This window comes from Neolamprologus brichardi, chromosome 7 (genome assembly GCF_056152115.1).
Source record: "Neolamprologus brichardi isolate AB-2024 chromosome 7, ASM5615211v1, whole genome shotgun sequence".
NCBI lineage: Eukaryota > Metazoa > Chordata > Actinopteri > Cichliformes > Cichlidae > Neolamprologus > Neolamprologus brichardi.
In genome coordinates this window covers 14,494,053-14,520,988 of record NC_142110.1, presented here as the reverse complement: position 1 = coordinate 14,520,988, position 26,936 = coordinate 14,494,053, and the positions used below count along the sequence as shown (strand labels likewise).

The 26,936-nt window shown below is 39.9% G+C and overlaps 3 protein-coding genes and 1 non-coding gene across 10 annotated transcripts; 3 read left to right on the top strand and 1 right to left on the bottom strand.

The window, feature by feature from the left end:
- Positions 1 to 71: 71 nt before the first annotated feature.
- ddb2 (damage-specific DNA binding protein 2) lies at positions 72 to 4,575 on the bottom strand. Of its 3 annotated transcripts, none has more exons than XM_035907138.2 (11): positions 4,488 to 4,575; positions 4,255 to 4,389; positions 4,066 to 4,175; positions 3,681 to 3,872; positions 2,911 to 3,077; positions 2,416 to 2,515; positions 1,990 to 2,167; positions 1,674 to 1,819; positions 715 to 870; positions 594 to 639; positions 72 to 506 (listed from the first exon to the last, which is right to left on the bottom strand). In XM_035907138.2, exons 2-11 carry the CDS (start codon positions 4,385 to 4,387, stop codon positions 262 to 264), a joined length of 1,473 nt encoding a protein of 490 aa, XP_035763031.1. In that variant the 5' UTR covers positions 4,388 to 4,389; positions 4,488 to 4,575; the 3' UTR covers positions 72 to 261. The 3 variants fall into 3 exon arrangements, with proteins under 3 accessions (XP_035763031.1, XP_006789314.2, XP_035763030.1); XM_006789251.3 differs by lacking the exon at positions 2,911 to 3,077 and adding an exon at positions 3,370 to 3,515 and having other exon boundaries at positions 4,255 to 4,393; positions 4,488 to 4,573; XM_035907137.2 differs by having other exon boundaries at positions 4,255 to 4,393; positions 4,488 to 4,573.
- Positions 4,576 to 5,056: 481 nt separating this feature from the next.
- kif23 (kinesin family member 23) lies at positions 5,057 to 17,440 on the top strand. Of its 4 annotated transcripts, XM_087843152.1 has the most exons (24): positions 5,057 to 5,195; positions 5,443 to 5,509; positions 6,136 to 6,264; positions 7,358 to 7,463; positions 7,640 to 7,776; positions 7,881 to 7,993; positions 8,646 to 8,816; positions 8,986 to 9,030; positions 9,726 to 9,838; positions 10,105 to 10,226; positions 10,332 to 10,434; positions 10,890 to 10,969; positions 11,048 to 11,167; positions 11,255 to 11,414; positions 12,958 to 13,119; positions 13,225 to 13,391; positions 13,470 to 13,643; positions 13,881 to 14,120; positions 14,698 to 15,054; positions 15,257 to 15,490; positions 15,813 to 15,901; positions 16,729 to 16,798; positions 16,894 to 16,964; positions 17,062 to 17,440. In XM_087843152.1, the coding sequence occupies exons 1-24, from the start codon at positions 5,182 to 5,184 to the stop codon at positions 17,075 to 17,077; spliced, it is 3,060 nt and encodes a 1,019-aa protein (XP_087699278.1). In that variant the 5' UTR covers positions 5,057 to 5,181; the 3' UTR covers positions 17,078 to 17,440. The 4 variants fall into 4 exon arrangements, with proteins under 4 accessions (XP_087699278.1, XP_087699279.1, XP_087699280.1 ...); XM_087843153.1 differs by lacking the exon at positions 8,986 to 9,030; XM_087843154.1 differs by lacking the exon at positions 14,698 to 15,054.
- On the top strand, positions 9,881 to 9,978 carry LOC118454084 (Z30 small nucleolar RNA). Its single transcript, XR_004843600.1, has one exon. It is a non-coding gene; the product is annotated as a Z30 small nucleolar RNA (small nucleolar RNA).
- Positions 17,441 to 19,091: 1,651 nt separating the features above from the next.
- On the top strand, positions 19,092 to 26,541 carry LOC148101984 (kinesin-like protein KIF23). 2 transcript variants are annotated; one of them, XM_087843150.1, is made up of 13 exons: positions 19,092 to 19,443; positions 19,692 to 19,758; positions 20,428 to 20,587; positions 22,486 to 22,647; positions 22,753 to 22,919; positions 22,998 to 23,171; positions 23,409 to 23,648; positions 24,213 to 24,569; positions 24,786 to 25,019; positions 25,401 to 25,489; positions 26,100 to 26,169; positions 26,272 to 26,342; positions 26,440 to 26,541. In XM_087843150.1, exons 1-13 carry the CDS (start codon positions 19,430 to 19,432, stop codon positions 26,453 to 26,455), a joined length of 1,821 nt encoding a protein of 606 aa, XP_087699276.1. In that variant the 5' UTR covers positions 19,092 to 19,429; the 3' UTR covers positions 26,456 to 26,541. The 2 variants fall into 2 exon arrangements, with proteins under 2 accessions (XP_087699276.1, XP_087699277.1); XM_087843151.1 differs by lacking the exon at positions 20,428 to 20,587 and having other exon boundaries at positions 19,420 to 19,443.
- The last annotated feature ends 395 nt before the right edge of the window (positions 26,542 to 26,936 follow it).

Sequence of the window (26,936 nt, the reverse complement as noted above, 5' to 3'; positions counted from 1 at the left end):
ACCACTTGCCTTAAATGTTTCTGGATTTTGTATTAATAAGAAATATGTAATCAAAGAATGACTCAGCCATATATGAAATGAGCATCTTTATTGTCATACAGTAAAAAAACAAAAAAAGAAAACACTGCTTTTGAACACATTTATTTATATATATATGAAGACTTTTTAAACATGCAGACAATCTCTGAACGTGGAGACTCAGTAACAATGAATAAACAGCATATGAAACACAGCTTTTTATGACCCCGGCTGTTTTATAGTTCACTTCTTTCTCATCTGTGTTTGTTTTTGTTTAGTGCAGCCCTTCTTGGTTTTAGTCTCAGTTTCTTCCAGTGAAACTAGCTTTTTCTTAAGCTTTGCATCCACAGCAGGACCCCTCCGGTTCCCACTGGAGCGTGGCTGACTCCTCCGCTGCCCTCTTAAAACTGAGGTCAATGGTCCTTCCTGCTGAACGTGGTGATCGCCCATCGGTGACTCGTTCTGGTCCCAGACCAGCACAGTTATACCTGGGGAGTGAGCAGGACAGCGCTTTAGTGGGAAGTAAATAAAAACCATGGCTGTTAATAATGTGCAGTACTTGTCCAAGTGCTCACCCATGCCAGATCCAATTGCATCGCCCATTGGGTTGAATTTGTTGATCTGTAAAAACAGAAGCCGCGATCTTAAAATAATGAAAGTTCTAGTTCTTGATGTTTACAATGAAATGATACTCACAGATTTGATCCCTGAAGCAGTGGGATCGTACAGCTGACACACGAGCTCTGCTGTGTTGGAGTCAAAGATGTCAATGGTCCTCAGGTCGGCCCCGCAGAAGCGATCGTCGGGGTAACGGCCGGCCACAATTAGATCATACATAGGGTGCCATGTGGCCTACAGCACAATTAAAGCAGAAAAATCTGTTGTCACAAATTATATGAAAATGTTAACATCTCTCCAACAAATTCTTATACCGTATATCGATGCAAACGCCTATAGACATTTGGCTCTTTCAAATTTATAATTTGATTTTTGCTGAAATATTTGCAAACTGGAGCATTTTTTTTAAATGTTATTTATATTTTAATGGTAGAAAATGCATGTCTGCAGGAGATATATTGGTCTCAGTTTATGCACGTTAAAAAAAAAAATGCTGCAGTCTATCACAATGATGTCATGTTGTGGTCCACAACAGCCCCGACTATACAAAATACAATCTGTATTCATCTAAAAGATCAAAATATTTATCAAAAAGATCAGCAACCCATGATCAAAGCTGTATTTGGTTCTCATGCTCTTTGTACTTCAACCCATCCATCCACCTATCGTTCTTCTGCTTAGAACTATATTAATATAATAAATCCCAATAACAATAAATGACTAAAGCTTCTGGAAGAGCCTTCCCAAAGCTCTGACCTCAACCCTATTGAAAATCTGTGCAGTGTCCTTAAAAGCCGGGTCTGTTGTAGGAAGCCAACTAATTTAAATGAACTCTGCCGGTTCTTGCAAGAAGAGTGGTCAAATATCCAGCCAGAATACTAGTGCAGGTGTGTGTATACTTTTGACTCTGTGTAAAAAATCTAGAATAAACTACTTGTGCACGCAATTCTTGTTTGTTAAAGACATTAAAGATGTATGTTGTACAATAATTCCAACGTGCAAAAAGAACAGTTTAAGTCCAAAGACAGGAACCAAACCTTGATGGGTGTGAGGTGCTGAAACTGCCTGTGCGGGTGCTGGATGATGTGCTGAGGCTTTGACCAATCAGAAGATGAGTAGACACGGATCTCATTGTACTGATCTGTGGTGAGCAGCTTGGAGCAGTCCAAAGGGTTGAAATAGGCTGTGAGGAGATATGAAAATCTTTGTCAAGAGGTTTTGCAGATCTTTTAGGTTTAGAACTTAAAAATCTATCAAAGAAATTAATTAAAGACAATTAGAAAACATTTTCTTTCTTTTTTAAATTTTTTTAAAGTAGTAAGCATGAGAGGTTTTTCCATGAGGAAGTGTTACCTGAGTTGACGGCTTTCTCGTGAGGCATTTCGTACAGGAAGCTTTTCTTGTCCTTGATGTTCCTCAAGTCCCAGAGCTTTACCGTGTGGTCAACTGAGGCCGTCACCAGCAACCAGTCGCATCGGGAGTTGAACTCTGCGTGGGTCACTTTGGCTTTGTGCAATTTGTCACTGAAAATCTGAAACATTAAAACAGAGCAAATCAATTAACATTAAATTGCCACAGAGGAGGTTCATGGATGTAGCAAAGGAAGACTTGCACAGGAGAATGAAATCGATTGGAGTGATATGGAAGCAGATGATTGGCTTGGGCGACCCCTCAAGGGAAGGGCCGAAAGAAAAAGTGCTCTGTGTTAAATAAGAACTATAACTAATCCTTTAACTTATTGAAAACAGTGAAAGCCCTCATTAAGAAAGAGGCACACACCTTTTGGCCATCCAAACCCAGAAGTAAAAGCTGCCCCGCATTGTCTCCTGTCACGAGCATCTGTCGGCTTACAGACACGTCAACGCAGCAGTACCAAAAACTACGAAAGAAAAGAGCTACATGTAAGAATTTACAAAATAATGTTTTCCACAAATCATAGCTTCAATTGAAAATAGGATGTATTATACTACGTGACACTTCAACAAGAGATAACCTTATATATGCACAATCCTCTCCGCTATCTATGTTTTCTCATTTACCTCTACTGATGTCTACCCATGCAGATAGTCATGCTTTTTGAAATCTGCCATTCATTTTTTTGTATTATAGCCCTGACAAATTTAATTTCATAAAATAGGAAAAGAAATATGAAATATTTTTAATGCTATTTAAAAAAATGTGGCAGCAGGAGTCCTACAGACACAGTAGAGGGAAAAGAAAGAACTTTTCCTTTTTCATAATGCCGAGCATCAGTCTTCTTTGGGAGTTTCTCACCAAACATTGTGGTGATCGTGGCCGCAGTCTTGAGTTCTGGACAAAACGGTGGGTGCGTGGCCCTCAAAACTCTGTGCGGTCAGTGTGCCCTCGCCAGAGGCCACATAGACTCTAGAAAGGTCCGTGGGGCAAAACTTCATCCCTCCGATAAAGTCTCCTGCTCCGTTCTACACACACAAATACAAATGTAGGCCTGTCACCAGGCAGCAGTTATGACTACAACTACTACACAAACGTTCGCACCAGCACCGGCCTTAAATCATGCTTTTTATTTGTTTTTGTTTTTTAATGTCTCTGTAAAGCACTTTGAATCACCTTGTTGTTGAATTGCCTTGCCTTGATAACAAGTTCCCTTGAGAGATCTCTGAACTCTCTGTAAGAAGACTGATGCTAGACTAACCCCTAACGCTTTTTGATTTTAGTGCACAGAAGAAAAACAAGTGGACACTCCAGTCTTACTTCAGTGTTTCTGTGCTGGCAAGCACTGTTAGCGTTGTCCCACTGAAATCCCGAAGTGCTGTCGTACCCCCCATAGATGAGGTGAACAGCTGAGTGGGATTTAAGTGGTTAAACTTCATGTCTGTCACTGAGTCTCCAGCCCCCATCTAACCAGAGAGCCAACAACAGTGTTTCATTAAGTACAGCTACATCGCACCGCTCTGAAATGCACCACAGCCTGAAGATGCATCTAACCTCTGTTAAAATCAGTTTGCTGAATGTCTTTTTGATCATTCGAAAGAACAAATCAAAACCATTAAACAGGAACTAACCCCTTGAATAAAGGTCTTCTTGGCAGGCGCCTCAAAGTCCCACAGATAAATGTCTCCACCCTTGGATCCCACAGCCAGAGTAGTAGGATGTGTCGGATGCCACTCAAGACAGGTGATCCTGCGGTTGAAGGGGCTGCTGCCACCGTGGAAATGATAGGATGACAGAGAGCGAACGAAAGGCTCCTGGAGACACTGGAGAGACAAAAGAGCTAGATTCACACCTGCACTGAATAAATCCAGTAAGAGGAAACGAGAGGTAACAGATGGACTATGACTTATGAACTTGCACATGTCCCTGGATTAGATTTTTTTTTAAAATTACTATTGGAACAGGTGTAAGTATTTTGGGCAGCATTGGGGCCAGCACCACATCAGGCTCTCTTACCTGTCTCATCTGTGAGTGCAAACTCTGGCCCAGAGTGCTCTTGTAGATATAGTGCAGTATGCTCCCGTCCCAACCTCTCTTCTGGACTCCTGCAGACTTGAGAGCAGTCCCTAGAAGACACACGAACCCATTCAAGTGTCACAAAGACAGTGCTGTCACTGGACTGACGGTGTTTTCAGAGCCTCATACCTGATTTTGACGTTTCGCCATTTGTTTTGTCTCGTAGTTTTCTGGAGAGAGTTGAACCGGAGACCCCCTCAGGTGTTTTCTTCACTTTATTCTTTGATCCAGGTGCAGCTGACTTCGTGGGCTTGCTTTTCATTTCTACCTTGTAAACACACATACACAAAGCAACAGTTACTCGTCACAACGCGGACGATTGTGCACCTGTCTGCACTTCTAATGTTCATATTGCTGCTTACCTGTGATGTTTAGTGCTTTAACCCTGCAGTTTAACAGCAAGAACTTCTCTGTTTGCGTAACACGACAGTACACGTGACTATGTGCTGAAAAATGTGTGTTTTGTAACTTGTGTCTGTTAAAGCTGGTGAACGGTGGGTGGCACTGTAGAGCCACCATGAAATCCCAGTGTGCACCATGTTTGGAGTTCAAACAACTCAAACTACAAAGTGAGGTAACGGCAACCAAATGCTCACAGAAGATTGCGAAGTAATTCATTGCTCAAATATATAAAAAATGTCACGTTATGTCAATGTCATGTTAAATTATTAAATTAAATAATTTTCATAAAATATTTAAGAATTGTGTAAAACAAAGAAATGATTTACATTTTGCTTGTCAGACACAAAGGATTATTTATGAAGATGAAGAATGAAAGTGGCTGAAAGACGTTTGTACATTATATTTTATATTTTACTGCATTTGCCAACTTTTTATTTATTTATTTATTTGTTTGTTTGTTGTTTTGTTTTGTTTTGTTTTTGAGGCGTAAGAGGCTCGGAAGTGAAGGCGGAAGCACGTGTTTGCCGTTGCCAGATCCCATTGGTTGCTTCGGGTCCGTTTTGAAAAAGTCGCTGATTTGAGGCTTTGAGGCGGAGGGAAGATTCAAAACTAGACAAACAGAAACAGTGAAACCAGCACAGGCACCACGCTACGATGACGAGACAACTGTAAGTACAAGTTTATATTATATATGTCGCTGGTAGGCTGTATTGTTTATGCGTTTTACCATGTCACGAAATGGCGAATTTAAGTTTAAGGAGTTACCAACGGACGATGACTCTCTGCTTTACCGTTAGCAGGGGGCTAATTAGCCGTCTAAAAACTGGCTTTGTTAAGCCATCACATAGTCATTAATGGCTAACGCTTACAGTGTGTTTGAATTGTTAATGACTATGTATTTATTTACTTTTACAGGAAGGGTAAAACCCCCCGCAGGCATCCTCCAAAAAAAACCTCCAGCAACCAGACGGACCCAGTTGGGGTGAGTGTCCCTGAATTCTTAAAGGTCAACTTGGCAGACAGTACAAATGTTAATCTCATACATTCCACTGGGTGGAAGAGAAAACATTCCAGCGAGGGAGTGTTTGAACCTAGAGTGGAGTAATTTACTGACAGAGTGAAAATTCTTCTGGACAATTTCTCTTCAACCTGACTGTGAGCCCACAGTTTCGCTCTGCAGCCATCACTTTTCTTCCTCAAAGGCAACAGATGTAGACTTTTAGCAGCAGAAAGAAGAAGCTTTTGCAATAAAAGTTTCGATTGCTATCTCTCCTCAGTTTTTTGGGCCAACCAAAATTCCCCCCTTTTTGTTCTTAAAAAAACAACAGTATAAAGACTCTGGCTGTGAATAACAAGACTCCTCAGTTTCTTAATAAAAGTATGTTTAAAAGTTTCACCAAGTGGCAATAAGCTGAAACAAATGGCAGCAAAAATCCTACTGCATCCAAGAATGTCAGTCTGTTTGGTGGTTTTGTTTTTTTTGTGTTTTTTTTTTTTTTTTAAATCGTTCATCAGATATTCTTGGGCAAATTAAATATCTTTGCAGTAGTAACGAACTCAAAATGTACCGTTAGAGCTTGTTTTAATGTGTGTTGTTTTGTTCTTCAGGTATATTGCCGTGTGCGACCCCTGGGAGCTGAGGATGAGGAATGCTGCATTGAGGTGATCAGCAGTACCACCATCCAGATGCACACCCCGGAGGGCTTCAAAACAAACCGCAATGGAGAATACAAAGAGGTAAGAAATCCGATAAGTTTGGAGTAGTAATTGATTAAAGGTAGTGAGATTATGTGTTTCTGTCACTGTCAGGAAAAGCTGCATAAAGACTGAAACCAACAATAAGTAAATCCAGTCATAAATATTGTTTGCATCGTTGGAAATTTCGTAGCTTACTCCTGTGTCATAAAACTCTATGACTGTTAAATACAAATTGTTCCATTTTTGTTTTTCCCTCCATTGATAGTGCCAGGACTGGGCCTGTTTTGCCCTGATGCCTTTCTCTGTGTAATTTTACATGAGATGTAGTGATGTTGGACAGGTGGGGGCACACTTCCCAGTTTGTTGTGACTTTTGCTATCACCTCTCATAGATACAAATGCCTTGAAGACCACCATTTATTTATTTATTTATTTTTAGTTTTTTGTTCCACACCACTAGGTGTGTCTATATATCTGTTTCCCACTATCATGTGCAGTTACCTGACTGCTTCATACTTTTGCATTCTCACAGCTCTTTCAGGTAACTGCACATGATAGTGGGAAACGGGTGTATAGACACACCTAGTGGTGTGGAACAAAAAGCTAAAAAGAGCTGTGAGAATGCAAAAGTATGAAGCAATCAGATTGGATATTAAACAGTCTTAACCATGCTAGCTAGCTACCCAGATTGACTTATTTACCATCATGTATAAAAACCAATCCCTTCTTATTCAGTCTATATCTCCAAATATAGTCTGTTATAATTTGATGTATCAATATCTGTTAAATTGTACAATGCATTGTTTATGGAGTTACTGAACTTTTGTAGATGTGGGGAACAAGGTGTTCTCAGACCAGATTAGATGACATCCTTGAAGAGTGGAGATTAGGCATTGAGAAGGAGATATGAATAGAACTACTCATCCTCTGTAATAAATGAGCATAGCTGAAGTGGTTTGTCTGGCCTTGTAGAAGGCTTCATTTCAGGCGTATCCCCAGAAATGCTGAAGAATCTAGAAACTACAAGAGAAAAAATAACGCATGGTTGATTTTGGTCTTCCAGAACAAGCAAAGCATGCATACGTATGTTTTTATTTATGTATTTATTTTTTGTAATCCCTTTTGGTTCACAGACACAGTACTCCTTCAAAAAAGTCTTTGGAGTTTCAGTGTCACAGATGGAGCTCTTTGAGCATGTGGCGAAACCTCTTGTTGATGACCTCATCCGTGGAAAAAATGGTAAGAGCAAAGGCTACATCAGTAATATGCAATGATTATTTTAAAGTACAGTAACATTTTAAATTACAGTGACCTGTTTCCCCTCTTAACAGCTGCATTTTAACCTACTTGGGAGCAAAAGGCACTTTAGCCTTGAGTTCATTATTGGCAGCTGATTTCCTCTCTGTTTGTGTCAGGTCTGCTTTTCACGTACGGGGTGACAGGAAGTGGAAAGACTTTCACCATGACAGGTTCTCCAGGCCAGGGTGGACTTCTGCCTCGCTCCCTTGACATGATTTTCAACAGTATAGGTCCTTACCAGGCCAAGAGATATGTAAGAAAATGGCACATAAAAATGGTTAATTATGTTTGGCACCAGAATAACTGAGTAATTTGCTTATTTATTAATTTAATTTAATTTTATTTTTCTTTGTTCAGGTATTTAAGACTGATGAGAAAAACAGTATTGAGATTCAGACTGAAGTAGATGCTTTGTTGGAGCGCCAAAGGCGGGACAACAACTTGTCTGTTCCTAAAACACCCTCCACTAGGTAAAGGCCCATTTTACATTTTTTTTTTAATTACGGGTGTGAAAAGTAAGTTCACATTACTGAGAAAGATGTGGTGGAATCCGCGGTCAGCAATCCAAAAATCTACATCCCATGGTGAGATGTGCCTACTGAACTGACTTGGAGCTTTGTTGCTAAAGAAAGACTACAGCAAAATTCTGCAAAACTCCAAATCCCAATATCACATGAAATTATGCATTCAAATTTGACAATGAAGACATGCCGTACAGTCCTGCATTTTAACAGTGTAAAAGTCATGGATGACAAGAATTATCAACACATTTTTGCTCTTACACTGACTTACAAGTCAGTCCTAGGTTTATTAACTATTGCAGAGTAACTTGTGCTGCTACTGCTGTGGAGAAGATCATGTTCAAAATTAGAGATCAAAATCAAATTGTCACCTATTGGCCAATTAATTAAAGAGTCTTTCTTACCCTTTAGGAAGAATCTGCACTGTAAAATTGATTAGACTTTCTTTCTGTGTCACTGTTTCACCTGACTGGTGATGTTAGGATAAGTGAATCTAGTTAACAGAAAGATATTTTGGGTTTGTTAAGCTTGCATTGTTGCCTCAGTTCTGAGTATAGTGGGATGTTGGTTTTAATGTGCAACTTTCTACTTTGATTTTTAGGCTAAAGGCTGATCCTGAAATTGCTGACATGATTAAGCCAGAGGAGGCCTCTAAATCAGATGGCGTGGATGACGACAGCAGCTACAGTGTCTTCGTCTCCTACGTAGAAATCTACAACAACTACATCTATGATCTCCTGGAGGAAACTCAGGAAGATGCAATCAAGCCAAAGTGAGTTTAGAAAATATAAAACAAAAGGAACACAATTCATGTGTACAGTATGTATGTGGATCATGTTGTATCTCATTAGAGTAATAGAGTAAAATATTAGGTGTAGTTCAATTTATTTTCTATGGCAGATTAGCCAGGAGACAAAACTGTTGTCTTTTCTTTTTACTAGGTGGAATGGTGGAGGCACACCAGTGCGCCAGAACACTGAGTTGATGTATGTGACCAGTGAATATTTGTAGCAGCCTGATTTTTAGCTGAGCTTCTGCTGTTGCATAGAAATGTGCAAAAAAAGTAACCTGTCAGTGTTGGAGACATTTCCTAAGTTTCACAGATGTTTTTGCTGTCATAAAAATGAGTTTTGATGATTTGACTGATTACTTCTTCTTCTTTTTTTAAATAATAGTACACTGACTATATATTTGGGATGATTGGTGTCCAAAATTTGAAGCTTCTCTTGTTTTTGAGCTCAAGTTATCAGTTATTTTGTCTGCAAATAATTGAATTGATCATTAAAATAATCAGCCGTAGTCCAAAATTCAGAGTTACGTCATGCAAAAAGTATAAATCTGGGAGCACATTCAGTGGTAAAAAAAATATGTATTTTGGACACATTCATTCTGAACCACGCACAACCATGTATAACAGAGCTGCTGATGGGAGGTAATGTCTCCAGTGTTGATGAGTGTTACTTTAGCCTTGGAAATCCTTAGATTCCCCCTGCTGCTTTTGGTGTTTGTTCTGGCAACACTGAATGTTCTTACATCTGTTTGTGATGCTTTATGACTGTAACTGGTTACTTTCTGTGGCTGAAAACAACCAGCATTAATGACTCCCTGCAATGCTTGGTATGCAACATTTTGCAGATTGAAGGAAAAGCAGTTCCCTAATATGATTATTTTCTAAATGCAGACCGCCTCAGTCTAAAATCCTCAGAGAGGATCAGAATCACATCATGTATGTGGCCGGTTGTCTGGAGGTTGAAGTCAAATCTGCCGAGGAGGCTTTTCAAGTGTTCTGGAGAGGTGAGTTGTTCTCATATAACTGTAAAGAACAAATAAAGTACCCTGCAGTGATGATCGTAGATGTGACTGACCTGGAATTGCTGCCCTCTGGGGTCGGCTCTGGCCAGTAAATGACCTCAGTTAATCTTCTCTCTGAGCAGGTTGTTGAGGCATGTGAATGCTCAGTATGAGTTTTGTGTCTGAAATAGTTTGGCTTTTAAATTGTGCATGAAAATGTCTGGAAAGAAATGTGGTTTTAGAAATGTCCTGTACTGTGTTTTTTCCAGGTCAAAAAAAGAGGAAGGTTGCGAACACTCGGCTGAATAGAGAGTCCAGTCGCTCTCACAGTGTGTTCATTATTAAACTGGCTCAGGCGCCTCTTGATGCAGATGGCGACAACGTTCTCCAGGTCAGCTAAAAGTTGAACCAAATCCCCCCACACCAGAGCCATGTTGGCAACATACTTGGATAAACCATAGTTGACAAATATTTTTCTTCTTAATTTGATTGTTAGGATAAGAACCAGATAAGTGTTAGTCAACTGTGCCTGGTGGACTTGGCAGGAAGCGAGCGAACTGGCAGGACAGGGGCAGAAGGCACTCGTATACGTGAAGCAGGTTTGTTAATATTTAAATCCTTATTTTGGACAAGTTCGGTAAACTTGAAGCAGAATTGCTTGAAGTTTCGAATGCAGTGGTGACCTTTAATTTAGATAATGCTCCAAAATAATGGACATTATAAAAGTGGCTGCTGATTTGTTATCAGTTACAATTTAGTCAATTTAGCCAAAAGTGTCCTAAAACTTCTTTTTACTCCAGAAGAATATGCTTAAACTAGTTATACTTTACAAAACAAGATATAGAAAAAAGAAAAACACACGTATGTCTGTTAACAGATTACTGTAGTAGTAGTAGTTGTCACTTTCTTTTATTCATATATAACTTATTTATGTAGCATACAAGGGCTGTCTCCTGCTGGCCTTCTGTTAAGACAAGTCTGTTGTTTATATACAAGCCTATGGACTTGCGTTTAGCTGAGCTTTAAAGAGCTTTAACCACTTTTTGCCTTTCAGGTAACATAAATCAGTCTTTGCTGAATCTGAGGACATGCATCGAGATACTTCGAGAAAACCAAATGTGTGGCACAAACAAGGTATGTGTTGCCAAACTGAAGATGGACTTTGATTGCATTTCCTGATTGACATTCCTAATTGACATTTTTCTCTTCCAGATGGTCCCCTATCGAGACTCCAAAATAACCCACCTGTTTAAAAACTACTTCGATGGAGAGGGAAAAGTTAGAATGGTTGTCTGTGTCAATCCCAAGACTGATGACTATGAGGAAACCCTGGTAAATTCACCCCGCCCTCTTACTTTGTTACTTTTTAGTTACCCCCCTTACCCCCCCTGACATATAACACATGCTCTGTTTGTGCAGCTGGTGATGCGGTTTGCAGAGATGACCCAAGAGGTGGAAGTGGCCAGGCCAGTGGACAGACCAATCTGTGGCTTTACTCCAGGCCGTCGTCATAGAAACCAGGCATTCAAAGATGAGCTGTCTCGCAGATTGGAAGAACGTGGTGGCCCCATAGATCCTGGTATGTGTGTGAAACACCCTGTTAATCAAAAGATTAGCCTAAATGTAAGAACACTCAACCTTTTAACAAGAGCAACACCAAGTGTGTAATGAGGGGTTTTCCACTTCTGCTAATTATTGTTGTTATATTCACTCATCACACTGGACACATTTTTGTGTGCTTCTAAATTCAGATAAAACCAAGGTTAAGCTGCATGGCATTGCCTTGACCTTCAGTAACACTGTGAGGAATCTTGGGAGTAATTTTTGACCAGAATATGTCCTTTATTGCACATATTAAACACATATGTAGGACTGGTTTCTTGCATTTGTGCAATAGCTCTAAAATCAGAAAAAATAGTTCATGCATTTATTACTATGACTCTTGTAATTCATTATCAACTTGTCCCAAAAGCTCCCTGAAAAGCCTTCAGTTGATCCAGAACTCTGCAGCGAGAGTGCCAAACAGCAACTCAGAAGAGGGCATATTTGTTTTTGCAGACAGCATCTCAAATTCAAACTGGGAGCTCCCAGTTTGAATTTGAGATGCTGTCTTTCTGCTTTTAAGATTAGGCTTAAAACTTTCTTATAATTTGGTATTCATCAGATGACCATAAACTGTCCCTTAAATATGCTGCTTGGTTATGCTGCAGTAGGCCTAGGCTGCTGTGGACTTCCCGTGATGCACTGAGCAATCTTCTTCACTTACCTCTTTTCAATCACTTCCACAGCACATCTTTTATGCTGTCTTCTTCCCCTCATCCACTCATTCCTATTCCTATTAAATGGAAGTTTTCCTTCCCACTGTCATCAGTTGCTTGTGAATTGTGTATTAAATGTCAGGATAATGCATCATTTCTCTGAAATTACAACAATGATTTAGATGATACTTCAAAACAACAGCCCAAATAAGATGGCTGCACAGTGGCAGCTTTTACATGGACTTTTCATTTTATCATCTCAAGGAGAATTTTAGTTGGGGATGGCTGTGACTCAGGGGGAAGAGCAGGCCATCTGCTAATCGGAAGACTGGTGATTCGAACCCTGGCTGCTTCAGTCTGCATGCCAAATATCCTTGGGAAAGATACGAACCCCACTCTGCTCTCCAATGCATCCATTGGAGTATGCCTGGTTGCGACTGTTAGATAGAAAACAATTGCATAGAAAATAAATGGGTTTGAATGGGTGAATAAAGCGCTTTGAGTACTCATAATACAAAACCGCTATATAAGAAACAGTCCATTTACTGTGGTTAAATGTAGCAACATTTAAAGTATTATTCAGCCTTGTATTCACACTTTTAGAAAACTCTGGCATCAACTTACTGTGTGTAAAGATTTAATTTGAAAATGAGAGAATGCATTATTTTTCAAGAAGTTCTTTGGAAACACAAAACATGCAAATTAACAGACAAGCCAAACTCTTGCAAACATAATTTCCATCAAAATTAAACAATTAATCTGATCTACTACTATGTAAATGTTTTAACAGTGCAGTATTGTGTGTGATGATTATTAAAAACCACACAATTGCTTTAAGGACTTGTGATTCTTTGTCTTCTGTAGACATGCCTGCTGCTGCAAACACTCTGATCCTCAGTCTCCCATCTCTACCCTCCTGTGAGCTGACTGACCCACATGATGACATCACGCTGCCCAGGCTGATTGAAGCCCTGAAGAACAGGCAGAGGATCAAGCAGATGCTGATTGAGGAATACAGTAAAACAGGTGTCTGTTCTCATTTTAGCTCATCTGATACTTTTTGGCTTTGAAAGATCAGTTTTTGAATAGTTGTCTTTCTATTGGCTCACATTTCTCTTGATGTTATTTCAGCCAACATGATGAAGCCTGTGCTCCAAGAACTGGATACCAGCCTAATTTCCAAAGACAACTTTATTCAGGAACAAAACGGCAAATTGATAGAGAAAGACAAAATCATCCAAGGCAACAAGGCAGAGATTGAACGTTTAGAGAAGAAAACAAAGATGCAAGAACACAAGGTGGGAGACTAATCCATTCACGCTGCAGATTTGAAGGTTGTCACTTTTTTTTCTTTAATATTAATGTCTCTGTTTCAGATTGACATCCTGCAGAAAACAACTAAAATCTTTGAAGATGACAAGCGCTCGCTGCAGCATGAGCTGGAAACCAGAGAGCAGAGGCTGCAGAGGGAGCTGTCAGAGAAGAGACGCATGGAGCAGCGCATGCATGGCGTGATCTCGGACACCCAGTTCAAGTGGGAGAAAGAATGTGTGAGTTTCAAATATCTTTTTTTCCCTTTTATTCAACAATATATAGATTTACAATAAAGACCACAAGCAAAAAAAGACCTACTTTGGTAGTAAGATCTAAATTTGACACACATTTCAGTTTTGCAAACAGCCCTTGTTGGTCATTGTTTTAGTCTTTATAGTGGAAGCCAATTTGTCTTATTCAAGCAACTTGGATAATATTGCATTTGAACATTTTGCAATATCCTCACTGTGCAGGAGAGACGTGTTAATGCACTGCAGCTTGAGATGCAAAATAAGCTGTGGGTGAAAGACGAAAAGCTGAAGCAGCTCAAGGCCATCGTGACAGAGAGCAAGACTCCAGGTCGCCCTGAACCTCCACCCCGTCAGACGCAGCCACAGCCTCCACCACAACCACAGCATCAGCCCCGTTCTCAGCGACCCTCCAAAGAGGACCGCCTACCGCCAAAGAGATCAGCATCACCCTCACCTGTCCCTGTATGTTGTGTTTAAAAACCATAATGATGAATGTTTTTAAGGGAGTTGAATGGTGTTCTGCCCATTTAAAGTTAAATTCTACTGCACTCGTTTCTCTTAATCTACTAGCATCACTAATCCCAGTGCCACAGCAGCAGGCAGGTTATAATAAACGCCTCATGCATATGATCATGTAGTCCTTCAGTAATTAAGTACCACTGTGAAACTGACGAAATTACATTTCTGGTGAATGTGTAAAATAGTTATTTTGATGCTGTAGATTTCTCAGTAGGTTGGTCTAAATTTATTGGTCTGAATCTATAGTTTTAAAAATCAAAGATACTAAATTTACAACAAATAAGACAAACTGTAAAATGAATTATGTTGCAGATAAATTTGCATCAACCCACAGATCATTTTAGCTCAGCTTTGGTAAATTTACATTTCAGTGTTCATGTTTTTCACCGGCTCTTTGTACCTTGTGTAGTGTACTTTATTTAGCTTCATAAAGTGGTTGCTGCATTTGATTACATTAGACTGTGAATGTATCCCGTTGCTATAACATCTAATTTTTGCATGTCTAACTGTGACCATTTAGTCTTTCCAGTGCCCAGTCGATTCCCCTCATGTCAGTCCAAAGCCAGAGTCACAGTCAGGCAGTGCTGCTAGTGATGAGAAGATGAGACAAACCCAAGGCCCACCTGCCCCGTCCCCAGCAGAAGTACCTTTTTTGTCTGTGGCTAGATCTGCATGTGAGGAGCAGGCAGCTCAGGACAGCATGCAGGGTTACAGTTCCCCTAGTACACCCACAAGAACACCCACAAGACTCCAGGCCTCAACGGGCACTTCAGTCGGCCAGGCCAGGAGGAGAGCTGTGTGCTTGAGCAGAGTGGATGAGAGAGACTGCTTTCCTTCCCCTTCGTTTCATGTAGACCTAATTGAAAGAAGATACAGGGTCAGTGAGTTAGCTAAAGGCAGCAGCATGAGGTTGTAATGTGTCAGGATTTTGGCTCCTACAAGTTTAGGGTGTGGGGTACCCTGTCCCCCAAAATGTATAAGTTTCATGATTTCTTTTGTCAAGTTGTATTTTTGTTCACTTTGGATTTTCTTTTATTTTCTTTCCCCTTTTTAAACCGTTTTCCTGTTGATCTGTTAAGACAACAGCACCAGTACGCCCGCGTCACCGTCGTTCCCGCTCTGCTGGTGGGGAGAAGTGGGTGGACCACAAACCATCGTCAAGTATGGACTTGGGCACAGTTTTGCAGCCGGTCATCCCCAACGCCATCCAGGTGTCTGCACCCAGCGAGAAGGCTCTGTCCAAGTGTGACAGATACGTGCTAACGCACCAAGAAGTTGCCTCCGACGGCGAGATACAGACCAAACTTATAAAGGTCAAGTATGCAGCACAGCATATTACTGATATTCAGAATGATATATTTGGTTACACTTTCTTACTCATGCAGACATTTATATTAGCAAGTTTTCAGCAAACCAGCAGCATGTTTGTCAGTTTTAAGAAGTGAATGTAAATAATTTCTATAAAGTGGTTCTCAATGTTCTGTTGCATGATTGTAGTAGCGTGCATGCTTATCCTTAGAAAGGAAACTCTTGTGGTGGTTGAATTACTGATCACAAGAAGGGCTTTGCACTGTATTAAATATTAAATAATAACAAAGCTATCCAATGGTGGTTCTTTTTGTTTTTTTTCTTTAGGGCGAGGTCATCAAAACGAGAGGAGGAGGGCAAGCTGTCCAGTTCACTGACATTGAGACACTGAAACAGGAGCTCACTACAGTCCCAAGGTAATAATTTATAACCTTAACCAAAAAAAACAACAACATTGAAATGAAACCACCACTTATACAGGTGGTTGACATCCTTGAATACACTTGAATTTTAATATTGTCTTTTCAAGGGTTTTTTTTTTTTTGTTTTCTTTTTTTTTGTTTTTTTTTTTTGGGCATATAGGAAATAAGCATCAGTATCTGATGAGACGACTTATTCTTATTTTTTGGGTGTTTGGTGCAGTTTTATGGGGGCGTTTTGTTTGTTTTGTTTTGGGTTTTTTGTTTGTTTGTTTGTTTTGTTGTTTCTCAGCAGGAGATGAATATCTCTAACAAGTTGATTTATTCACATTTGCACGTCTTAATTTTTAAGTGAAATGTGTGTTTTGAGTTTATACACTTATAAGGCAACCTTTTCCTTTTGCAGTATTTTTGTGTAGTGTTTTTCTATGTTTTAACAAAAGGGGAACAAAGGCATTTAATAACAGGAAAACAAAAAACTGGATTTGCTTTCTGTGCTGGCCTTGTTCTGTCTGGTATCCAGACAGATACCAGACAGGAACCAGTATCCACTTCCTGTCTGTCTTTCACTGAGATCAACTTGACAGCCCAGTTGAGCAAAGACACAAAGACAGCAGGACACAGCAACGGACATTTTGATTATCTTATTTCACTACTGTTGTCAGTTTGGTATCCAGTTAAAAAAAACAGGCATATTAATATTGTTAACAATTGTACATACATTAACTAACGTGCCTCCTGAGTCTTACATTTTTTTTAAGTTGTTAAATATGATTTCAAACTGTTGAAGGTGTACTAATGTTTTTATGTATCGATCTCTGAAGGCGGAAGAGGAAGTCTTCAGAAGGCGTGTCAGCCAGTAGAGATGGAGCTTTGACTGATGTGGAAACGAGGGTAAGCTGATTTTAAAAATTCTCCTCAGATTCGAGGCTGAGCTATTCAGAACACTTGCAAATAGATTTAGGTCCTAATCTTTTCCCTCTTCGCAGTGCTCTGTGGCTGTGGAGATGAGGGCTGGATCAAACTTGGGAGCTGGATATGAGCATCATGCAGTCACCAAGTAAGCTGTCAACTTTCTGCATTGCCTCTGAGTAAAGTGTAGTTTTCACTCAGAATACATAACTACAGATTGTGATTCACTTGGCTTTCTGTTACAGGCGCAGAAAACCCTAAAAGCTGCTGACAGATCAACAGTGACCACTCCCCTTTATCCTCACCTGGCTGTTGTGCAATAGTCTGACCTCTGTTTTTATATTTAGTTCTAGTGATGATATTTAAATGCTTTTCATCTTTTTATATAAATATGCAGAAGAGTATATACATAGGTCACCAAAGCATTGTTGTGTAAAATAACTATCTATTTACTCAGATATATGCATCTTTAGTTACTGTGGCTCTACAGCTAAACAAAATTCTGTTTGCACATATTTTACTCTGCTCACGAGTTATTGTAAACCTCCACAGTAATGATTTTTGTCTCATGTATACAATTTGTCTGATTTTGGTGAATTAAACTGAGCTTCAAGTTTGGAAAAAGTGTTTTTGTTTTCATTTTACACCTTTCTCACTTTTCTTTACTACACTGAAAAAAATGCAAGAGTGCTTGCTGAATTTGCATATAAGGATTTTATGTATCCAGGTTGACTAATTTCAATTTCCCATCTAAACATAATTTAGTCTTTTAATGCTAACATATTCTGTAAGGATGTTCAGTCTTAGATTAGAGCATATGTTCCGCTGCCCCTCAGGTGCTATAAATGGCAAAGATATGGGCACATCACTACAATTTGCAAATGGGGAATGGGTATCCCAAGTGTGGAGGTGAACACAGATATGAGGAATGTGGGGATAGTGTACAGGATAAATGCAGTAACTGGGGGGCAGCAAGGAGTAAGTTATGGGGTTGTTAAGTCAGAAAGAAAGCCATGGAGGTCAAACAAGTTAAAGTAGCTCACAACGTAAGTTACACCGAGGCTGTCAAGAGGGAACAGAAGGTACAGGAAAGGCTCAACCAATGTCAACATCAGATTTGGTACAGACACATGGAACTCATACAGGACTGACAGGCAATAAACAAAATCATTTTCTCCACTATGTTATAAATTGCATAGATCAAGTGAAACACAAAACCAAAAATTATAATAATTGTGAAAGGAGCAGAGAGGTCTTTTGGCATTAAAGATATATCTTGGGAACATATCAATGTCTTTGAGGGCAATACACACTGGGTTGATTAGATCAGTGTTAGATTATGGATGTGTAACATATAATTTTGTGGCTGACACAAGTCTTTTAAAGTTAGACTTCAGTCAGTATCAGGCACTAAGACTCTGCACAGGTGCATTTAAAACAACCTCAACAGCAGCTTTACAGGTAGAGATGGGTGAGATGCCACTAGGAATAAGAAGAAAACAGCTAACACTCAATTACTGGGCAAATCTACAGGGACATGGACAGGATCACCCAACACAAGAGGTACTGAAACCTTGCTGGGAGGAAGGGCATTTAGTTTAAAGTATTATAATTATGTACAAATATATACAGATGCATCAAAGAATACAGCCAGTCAAACCAGTGTAGCATTTGTTGTTCTGGAGTTTAAAGTCAAAATAGGGAAAAGGATCAATGATGGACTGTTGGAGAAGGAGACTGGAGAAATGCTCACAATTCTGTTAGCTGTTCAGTGGGTAGAAGAGATGAGGCCGTTACAATCAGTCATTTGTTCAGACTCAAGCTCGTCATTGGCCAGTTTACAGTGTAGCCACTCGGAAAGTAGAGCAGATGTTCTAACAGAAATTCAGGAAACACGTTACATAATACAAATGATGGGACTTACAGTTGTCTTTTTATGGATTACGGCTCACTATGGAGTAAAAGCAAATGAAATGACAAATAGAGCTGCAAAGGAAGCCACAAAACATGGGGTAGTTGACCTGGTTATTAACTTCTGTAAGACAGAGATAAAGAGTATTGTAAGGCAAGAAATGAAGAAAAGATGGGAAAACAGTGGGAGGGGGAAAGGAGGAGACTCCTATAAAATTCAGCAGAGAGTAGGAGAAATGAGAACCACAGGAAGGAGTAGGAGAAAGGAGGTGGTACATATCGAGAATAAGACATACTGGTTTGAACACTACACTATTCATGATAGGGAAACACAATACAGGGAAATGTGACTACTGTGGAGAAGAGGAAACTAGAGAACATGTTATATTACACTGTCAGAAGTATCAGGTGGAGAAAAGACAACTGACCCGAAACCTCAGAAGCATAAAAATGAAGCTAGATCTTATTGATTTACTGCAAAAGGTCTCAAGAAGTGAAAGTTATCAGGTCTTAATTCAGTTTTTAAAAGAAAGTAAATTGTTTGGAAGGATTTGAGGGTTTTTTTGGTGGCGGTAATGCATCCTTCAGTTGTTTGCCAACCGCCAATCAAATTTAAAAGAAGAAGAAGAGGCGTCGAGGTGGAGGGACGATTTAAAACTAGACAAATAGAAACGGTGAATTCAGCATAGGTACCGCGTTACAATGACGAGAGAAGTGTAAGTATAGGTTTATATTATATATGTTGCATGCAGGCTATATTGTTTGTGTGTATTACCATGTCACTAAATGGTGAATTTAAGTTTAAGGAGTTAACAACGGACGTTGACGCTCTGCTTTACTGTTAGCAAGGGGCTAATTAGCCGTCTAGCAAGTGGCTTTGTTAAGCCATCATAAAGTAATTAATTGTTAACGCTTACGCTTATGTTTGAATTGTGAATGACTTTGTATTTATTTACTTTTACAGGAAAGTTAAAACACCCAGCAGGCCTCCTCCAAAAAAACCCTCCAGCAACCAGACGGACCCAGTTGGGGTGAGTGTCCCTGAATTCTTAAAGGTCAACTTGGCAGACAGCACAGATGTGAACCTCATACATTCCACTGGGTGGGAAAAAATTCCAGTAAGGGAATGTTTAAACCTAGAGTGGAGTAATTTACTGACAGAGTGAAAATTCTTCTGGACAGTTTCTCTTCAACCTGAATGTGAGTCCACAGTTTCGTTCTGCAGCCATCAGTTTTCTTCCTCAAAGGCAACAGATGTAGACTTTTTGATCTGGAAGAGTTTTATTGAGAGGAGTGCCACCTGACTGCCATCTAACTGAGGTTTTAAACTTTAAGACAGCAGTGAAACCTGCTATGATGTATGGTTTGGAGACAGTGGCACTGACAAAAAAGATGGGAGGCAGAGCTGGAGGTGGGAGAGTTAAAGATGTTAAGATTTTCATTGAAACTGACCAGAATGGCCAAGAATAGAAATGAGTATCAGACAAACAGCTCGGTTTGAGCTGTTTGGAGTTTAAAAACGACTTCGATGGAAAGGGAAAAGTTAGAATGGTTGTCTGTGTCGATCCCAAGACTGATGACTATGAGGAAACCCTGGTAACTTGACCCTGGCCTCTTACTTTGTGTCTTTTTAATTAACCCGAAATTTTATTTATTTATTTATTTTCTCCTGACATAAAAGAAATGCTCTGTTTGTGTAGCTTTTGGTGCAGTTTGCGGAGATGCCGCAAGTGGTGGAAGTGGCCAGGCCAGTGGACAGACCAATCTGTAGCGCTACTCCAGGCTGTCATCATAGAAACCAGGCATTCAAAGATGAGCTGTCTCACAAATTGGAAGAATGCAGTGGCCCGATAGATCCTGGTAAAAAAAAATTAATACTGTGCTTAAGTTTTTATTTATTTATTTATTTAACACCCTGTTAATCAAGTGATTAATCTAAATGTAGGCGCACTGAAGTTTTACATTCAACCTTTTAAACAGAGCAACGCCAAGTGTATAATGAAGGGTTTTTTTTTCCACTTCTGGTAATTGTTGTTATATTTAATAATCCACTGGACACATTTTTGTGTGCTTCCAAATTTAGATAAAACTCGTCCTATGTACTTTATTGCACATATTAAACAAGTAAAGTAAGTCAAATTGTATTAATATAGCACCTTTCAAGACAAAGATCACAAAGTGCTTCACACAGAAATGTAGGACTGCTTTCTTGCATTTGTGCAGTATCTCTAAAATTAGAAATCTCCTGTCAGAGTGATGCTGAAAAGTTACTTCATGCATTTATTACTATGACTCTTGTAATTCATTATCAACTTGTCCCAAAAGCTCCCTGAAAACCCTTCAGTTGATGCAGAACTCTGCAGCGAGAGTGCCAACAGCAACTCAGAAGAGGGCATATTTGCTTTTGTGGAACCAGCTCACAGTTTGAATTTGAAACACCCTCTTTCTGCTTTTAGGATTAGGCTTAAAACTTTCTTATAGTTTGGTATTCATCAGATGACCATAAACTGTCCATTAATTATTCTGCTTGTTTATGCTGCAATACATCTTGGCTGCTGTGGGCTTCCCATGATACACTGAGCAATCTTCTTCACTTACCTCTTTTCACTCTCTTCCACAGCAGATCTTTTATGCTGTCTTCTTCCCCTCATCCACTCATTCCTATTCCTATTAAATGGAAGTTTTTCTTCCCACTGTCATCGGTTGCTTGTGAATTGTATATTAAATTGTATATTAAATGGCCAGAAATAATGCATCATTTCTCTGAAATTACAACAATGATTTAGATGATACTTCAAAACAACAGCCCAAATAAGAAGGCTGCACAGTGGCAGCTTTTACATGGACTTTTCATTTTCATTTTATCATCTCAAGGAGAATTGTAGTTGGAGGTGGCTGTAGCTCAGGGGGAAGAGCAGGCCATCTGCTAATCGCAAAGCTGGTGATTCGAACCCTGGCTGCTTCAGTCTGAATGCCAAATATCCTTGGGGAAGATACTTTGAGCGCTCAGTGTACAAAAGCGCGATATAAGAAACAGAAATGCAGACAGAACAAACAGAAATGAGGTCAGATGGCCCACTCACATCCTGGGCCATCTGACCTCAGGAATTCGCATGATAAGGTGGGGCCAGGTTTCACAATGAACTCACCCGAAACTCTGGCTGATTGGGACCCACACCCAGTTCCACACCTTGGCTCAGGCGATTAGAGGATCATCAGGGGGTCCTTTTGTCCCTCTGTGGGGGGATACTCCCACTAGGTTTATATCTGGGACTCTCCACCATTTGACCTTAGAACTGAAGAAGCTTCTCGGATGAGAGGTGAAACGTCTTCAAGTAACTTAAAGAAGTCCAGACGCTTTTCTTTGCAAGCTCCTTTGACTACGATGACCTGGATGACTGAGAACCTTCACAGAGATATAAGAAACAGTCCATTTACCATAGTTAACTGTAGCAACATTTAAAGTATTATTCTGCCTTGTATTCACACTTTTAGAAAACTCTGGCATCAACTTACTGTGTGTAAAGGTGTAATTTGAAAATGAGAGAATGCATTATTTTTCAAGAAGTTCTTTGGAAACACAAAACATGCAAATTAACAGACAAGCCAAACTCTTGCAAACGTAATTTCCATAAAAATTAAACACAATTAATCTGATCTACTACTGTGTAAATGTTTTAACAGTGGAGTATTGTGTGTGATGATTATTAAAAACCACACAATTGCTTTAAGGACTTGTGATTCTTTGTCTTCTGTAGACATGCCTGCTGCTGCAAACACTCTGATCCTCAGTCTCCCATCTCTACCCTCCTGTGAGCTGACTGACCCACATGATGACATCACGCTGCCCAGGCTGATTGAAGCCCTGAAGAACAGGCAGAGGATCAAGCAGATGCTGATTGAGGAATACAGTAAAACAGGTGTCTGTTCTCATTTTAGCTCATCTGATACTTTTTGGCTTTGAAAGATCAGTTTTTGAATAGTTGTCTTTCTATTGGCTCACATTTCTCTTGATGTTATTTCAGCCAACATGATGAAGCCTGTGCTCCAAGAACTGGATACCAGCCTAATTTCCAAAGATAACTTTATTCAGGAACAAAACGGCAAACTGATAGAGAAAGACAAAATCATCCAAGGCAACAAGGCAGAGATTGAACGTTTAGAGAAGAAAACAAAGATGCAAGAACACAAGGTGGGAGACTAATCCATTCACGCTGCAGATTTGAAGGTTGTCATTTTTTTTTCTTTAATATTAATGTCTCTGTTTCAGATTGACATCCTGCAGAAAACAACTAAAATCTTTGAAGATGACAAGCGCTCGCTGCAGCATGAGCTGGAAACCAGAGAGCAGAGGCTGCAGAGGGAGCTGTCAGAGAAGAGACGCATGGAGCAGCGCATGCATGGCGTGATCTCGGACACCCAGTTCAAGTGGGAGAAAGAATGTGTGAGTTTCAAATATCTTTTTTTCCCTTTTATTCAACAATATATAGATTTACAATAAAGACCACAAGCAAAAAAAGACCTACTTTGGTAGTAAGATCTAAATTTGACACACATTTCAGTTTTGCAAACAGCCCTTGTTGGTCATTGTTTTAGTCTTTATAGTGGAAGCCAATTTGTCTTATTCAAGCAACTTGGATAATATTGCATTTGAACATTTTGCAATATCCTCACTGTGCAGGAGAGACGTGTTAATGCACTGCAGCTTGAGATGCAAAATAAGCTGTGGGTGAAAGACGAAAAGCTGAAGCAGCTCAAGGCCATCGTGACAGAGAGCAAGACTCCAGGTCGCCCTGAACCTCCACCCCGTCAGACGCAGCCACAGCCTCCACCACAACCACAGCATCAGCCCCGTTCTCAGCGACCCTCCAAAGAGGACCGCCTACCGCCAAAGAGATCAGCATCAGCCTCACCTGTCCCTGTATGTTGTGTTTAAAAACCATAATGATGAATGTTTTTAAGGGAGTTGAATGGTATTCTGCCCATTCAAAGTTAAATTCTACTGCACTCGTTTCTCTTAATCTACTAACATCACTAATCCCAGTGCCACAGCAGCAGGCAGGTTATAATAAGCGCCTCATGCATATGATCATGTAGTCCTTCAGTAATTAAGTACCACTGTGAAACTGATGAAATTACATTTCTGGTGAATGTGTAAAATAGTTATTTTGATGCTGTAAATTTCTCAGTAGGTTGGTCTAAATTTATTGGTCTGAATCTATAGTTTTAAAAATCAAAGATACTAAATTTACAACAAATAAGACAAACTGTAAATGTTGCAGATAAATTTGCATCAACTCACAGATCATTTTAGCTCAGCTTTGGTAAATTTACATTTCAGTGTTCATGTTTTTCACCAGGTATGGGGAAAAACATGAACTTTGTACTTCACATAAAGTGGTTGCTGCATTTGATTACATTAGACTGTAAATGTGTCCCATTCCAGTAACGTCTAATTTTTGCATGTCTAACTGTGACCATTTAGTCTTTCCAGTGCCCAGTCGATTCCCCTCATGTCAGTCCAAAGCCAGAGTCACAGTCAGGCAGTGCTGCTAGTGATGAGGAGGATGAGATGAACCCAAGGCCCGTCTGCCCCGTCCCCAGCAGAAGTACCTTTTTGTCTGTGGCTAGATCTGCATGTGAGGAACAGGCAGCTCAGGACAGCATGCAGGGTTACAGTTCCCCTAGTACACCCACAAGAACACCCACAAGACCCCAGGCCTCAACGGGCACTTCAGTCGGCCAGGCCAGGAGGAGAGCTGTGTGCTTGAGCAGAGTGGATGAGAGAGACTGCTTTCCTTCCCCTTCGTTTCATGTAGACCTAATTGAAAGAAGATACAGGGTCAGTGAGTTAGCTAAAGGCAGCAGCATGAGGTTGTGACGTGTCAGCATTTTGGCTCCAACAAGTTTAGGGTGTGGGGTACCCTGCCCCCCAAAATGTATAAGTTTTATGATTTCTTTCATCAAGCTTCGTAATGCTTTGTCAAATTCTGTGTTTTTGTTCACTCTGTTTGTGGTATTTTTCCCTTTTTAAATCATTTCCCATTGATCTGTTAAGACAACAGCACCAGTACGCCTGCTGCACCGTCGTTCCCGCTCTGCTGGTGGGGAGAAGTGGGTGGACCACAAACCATCCTCAAGCATGGACTTGGGCACAATTTTGCAGCCGGTCATCCCCAACGCCATCCAGGTGTCTGCACCCAGCGAGAAGGCTCTGTCCAAGTGTGACAGATACGTGCTAACGCACCAAGAAGTTGCCTCCGACGGCGAGATACAGACCAAGCTTATAAAGGTCAAGTATGCAGCACAGCATATTACTGATATTCAGAATGATGTATTTGGTTACACTTTCTTACTCACGCAGACATTTATATTAGCAAGTTTTCAGCAAACCAGCAGCATATTTGCCAACTGGAGTTTGAGTCAGTGTGGTTTTGTAATTGTTTGTTTTACACTTTGCTCAAATAAGTTTGTCAGTTTTAAGAAGTGAATTTAAATAATTTCTATAAATTGGTTCTCAATGTTCTGTTGCATGATTGTAGTAGCGTGCATGCTTATCCTTAGAAAGGAAACTCGTGTGATGTTTGAATTACTGATCACAAGCAGGGCTTCGCACTGTATTAAATAATAACAAAGATATCTAATGGTGGTTCTTTTTGTTTTTTTTCTTTAGGGCGAAGTCATCAAAACGAGAGGAGGAGGGCAAGCTGTCCAGTTCACAGACATTGAGACACTGAAACAGGAGCTCACTACAGTCCCAAGGTAATAATTTATAATTATAAAAATGTCTTGAATTTGCACCCTAAAAAAATGTTTAACATTTTTAGATGTGTTACCTGACCATATAATGTTCCATATGGTGAGCTGGATTTCTGGATACTGCCACATTATCAAAAAACAGATAATACTTTTCTTCTTCTTAATGGAAAATAAGAATTAACCACAAAGTTTATTTCCATTCTTGAATGTTATAATCGTTGTGTTGCTGAGGTTTAAATATATTTCACTCTGTAATAACAGGATAACAAAAAAACTGGGGTTTGCTTTCTGTACTGGGATTGTTCTAGAGTCTGTCTTTGACTGAGATCAACTTGACAGCTCAGTTGAGCAAAAACTCATCTCTTATTCTATGTAATTTATAACAGCAGGACACAGCATCGGACATTTTGATTATCTTATTTCACTACTGCTGTCAATTTTGTAAAAAAACAAACAAACTAGTATTGTTAATATTGTTATTGTTGTTAATATTGTTAACAATTGTACATACATTGCCTAACGTGCCTCCTGAGTCTTACATTTTCTTAAGTTGTTAAATATGATTCCAAACTGCTGAAGGTGTACTAATGTTTTTACGTATCAATCTCTGAAGTTGGAAGAGGAAGTCTTCAGAAGGCGTGTCAGCCAGTAGAGATGGAGCTTTGACTGATGTGGAGACGAGGGTAAGCTGATTTAAAAATTCTCCTTCTAGTATCAGAATCGAGGCTGAGCTATTCAGAACACAGAACACTAGATTTAGGTCCTAATTTTTTCCCTCTTCGCAGTGCTCTGTGGCTGTGGCGATAAGGGCTGGATCAAACTTGGGACCTGGGTTGGAGCATCATGCAGTCACCAAGTAAGCTGTCAACTTTCTGCATCGCCTCTGAGTAAAGTGTAGTTGTCACTCAGAATACATAAGTACAGATTGTGATTCACTCGGTTTTCTGTTATAGGCGCAGAAAACCCTAAAAGCTGCTAACAGATCAACAGGGACCACTCCCCTTTATCCTCACCTGGCTGTTGTGCAATAATAAATATAATATTAATTAAAAAAATGTATTTGAAAGAGCCTTTCAAGACACCCAAGCACACTTAACAATAGAATAAAACACATAAACTGAGGGAGAGAACAAGTGTTTCTTACATCTGGGGGTAGAGAGTTCCACAGCTTGGGTGCAGAGCAACTGAAAGCTCTTTTTCCCATAGTGCTGAGGTGGAAAGAAGGCACAGCAAGCTGGATAGAAGAGGTAGTGCTTAACAGGTCAGAAAGGTAAGCTGGTAGGAGCGGGTTCTTGTAATAATCCGGAGTTTTGAACCAGTTGAAGCTTATGGAGGAATTTTTGGGGGAGACCATGCAAGAGAGAATTGCAATAGTCAATGCGGGAAGTAACGAGAATGGGCGTAGACTGGGTGGAAAGAAGGACGTAATCGGTTAATGTTGCATAGATGG

Excerpts from the sequence above, each read along its gene's own strand:
- ddb2 (XM_035907138.2), bottom strand. The coding sequence starts at position 4,387 with ATGAAAAGCAAGCCCACGAAGTCAGCTGCACCTGGATCAAAGAATAAA. Across the intron at positions 3,873-4,065 it reads TGCACTCACAGATGAGACAG|TGTCTCCAGGAGCCTTTCGT; the intron begins GTAAGAGAGCCT and ends TTGTCTCTCCAG. Across the intron at positions 507-593 it reads TGCAATTGGATCTGGCATGG|GTATAACTGTGCTGGTCTGG; the intron begins GTGAGCACTTGG and ends CTCACTCCCCAG.
- kif23 (XM_087843152.1), top strand. Across the intron at positions 9,839-10,104 it reads TTTTCAAGTGTTCTGGAGAG|GTCAAAAAAAGAGGAAGGTT; the intron begins GTGAGTTGTTCT and ends TGTTTTTTCCAG. Across the intron at positions 10,227-10,331 it reads ATGGCGACAACGTTCTCCAG|GATAAGAACCAGATAAGTGT; the intron begins GTCAGCTAAAAG and ends TTTGATTGTTAG.
- LOC148101984 (XM_087843150.1), top strand. Across the intron at positions 20,588-22,485 it reads CAGTGGCCCGATAGATCCTG|ACATGCCTGCTGCTGCAAAC; the intron begins GTAAAAAAAAAT and ends TGTCTTCTGTAG. Across the intron at positions 23,649-24,212 it reads CATCAGCCTCACCTGTCCCT|TCTTTCCAGTGCCCAGTCGA; the intron begins GTATGTTGTGTT and ends GTGACCATTTAG.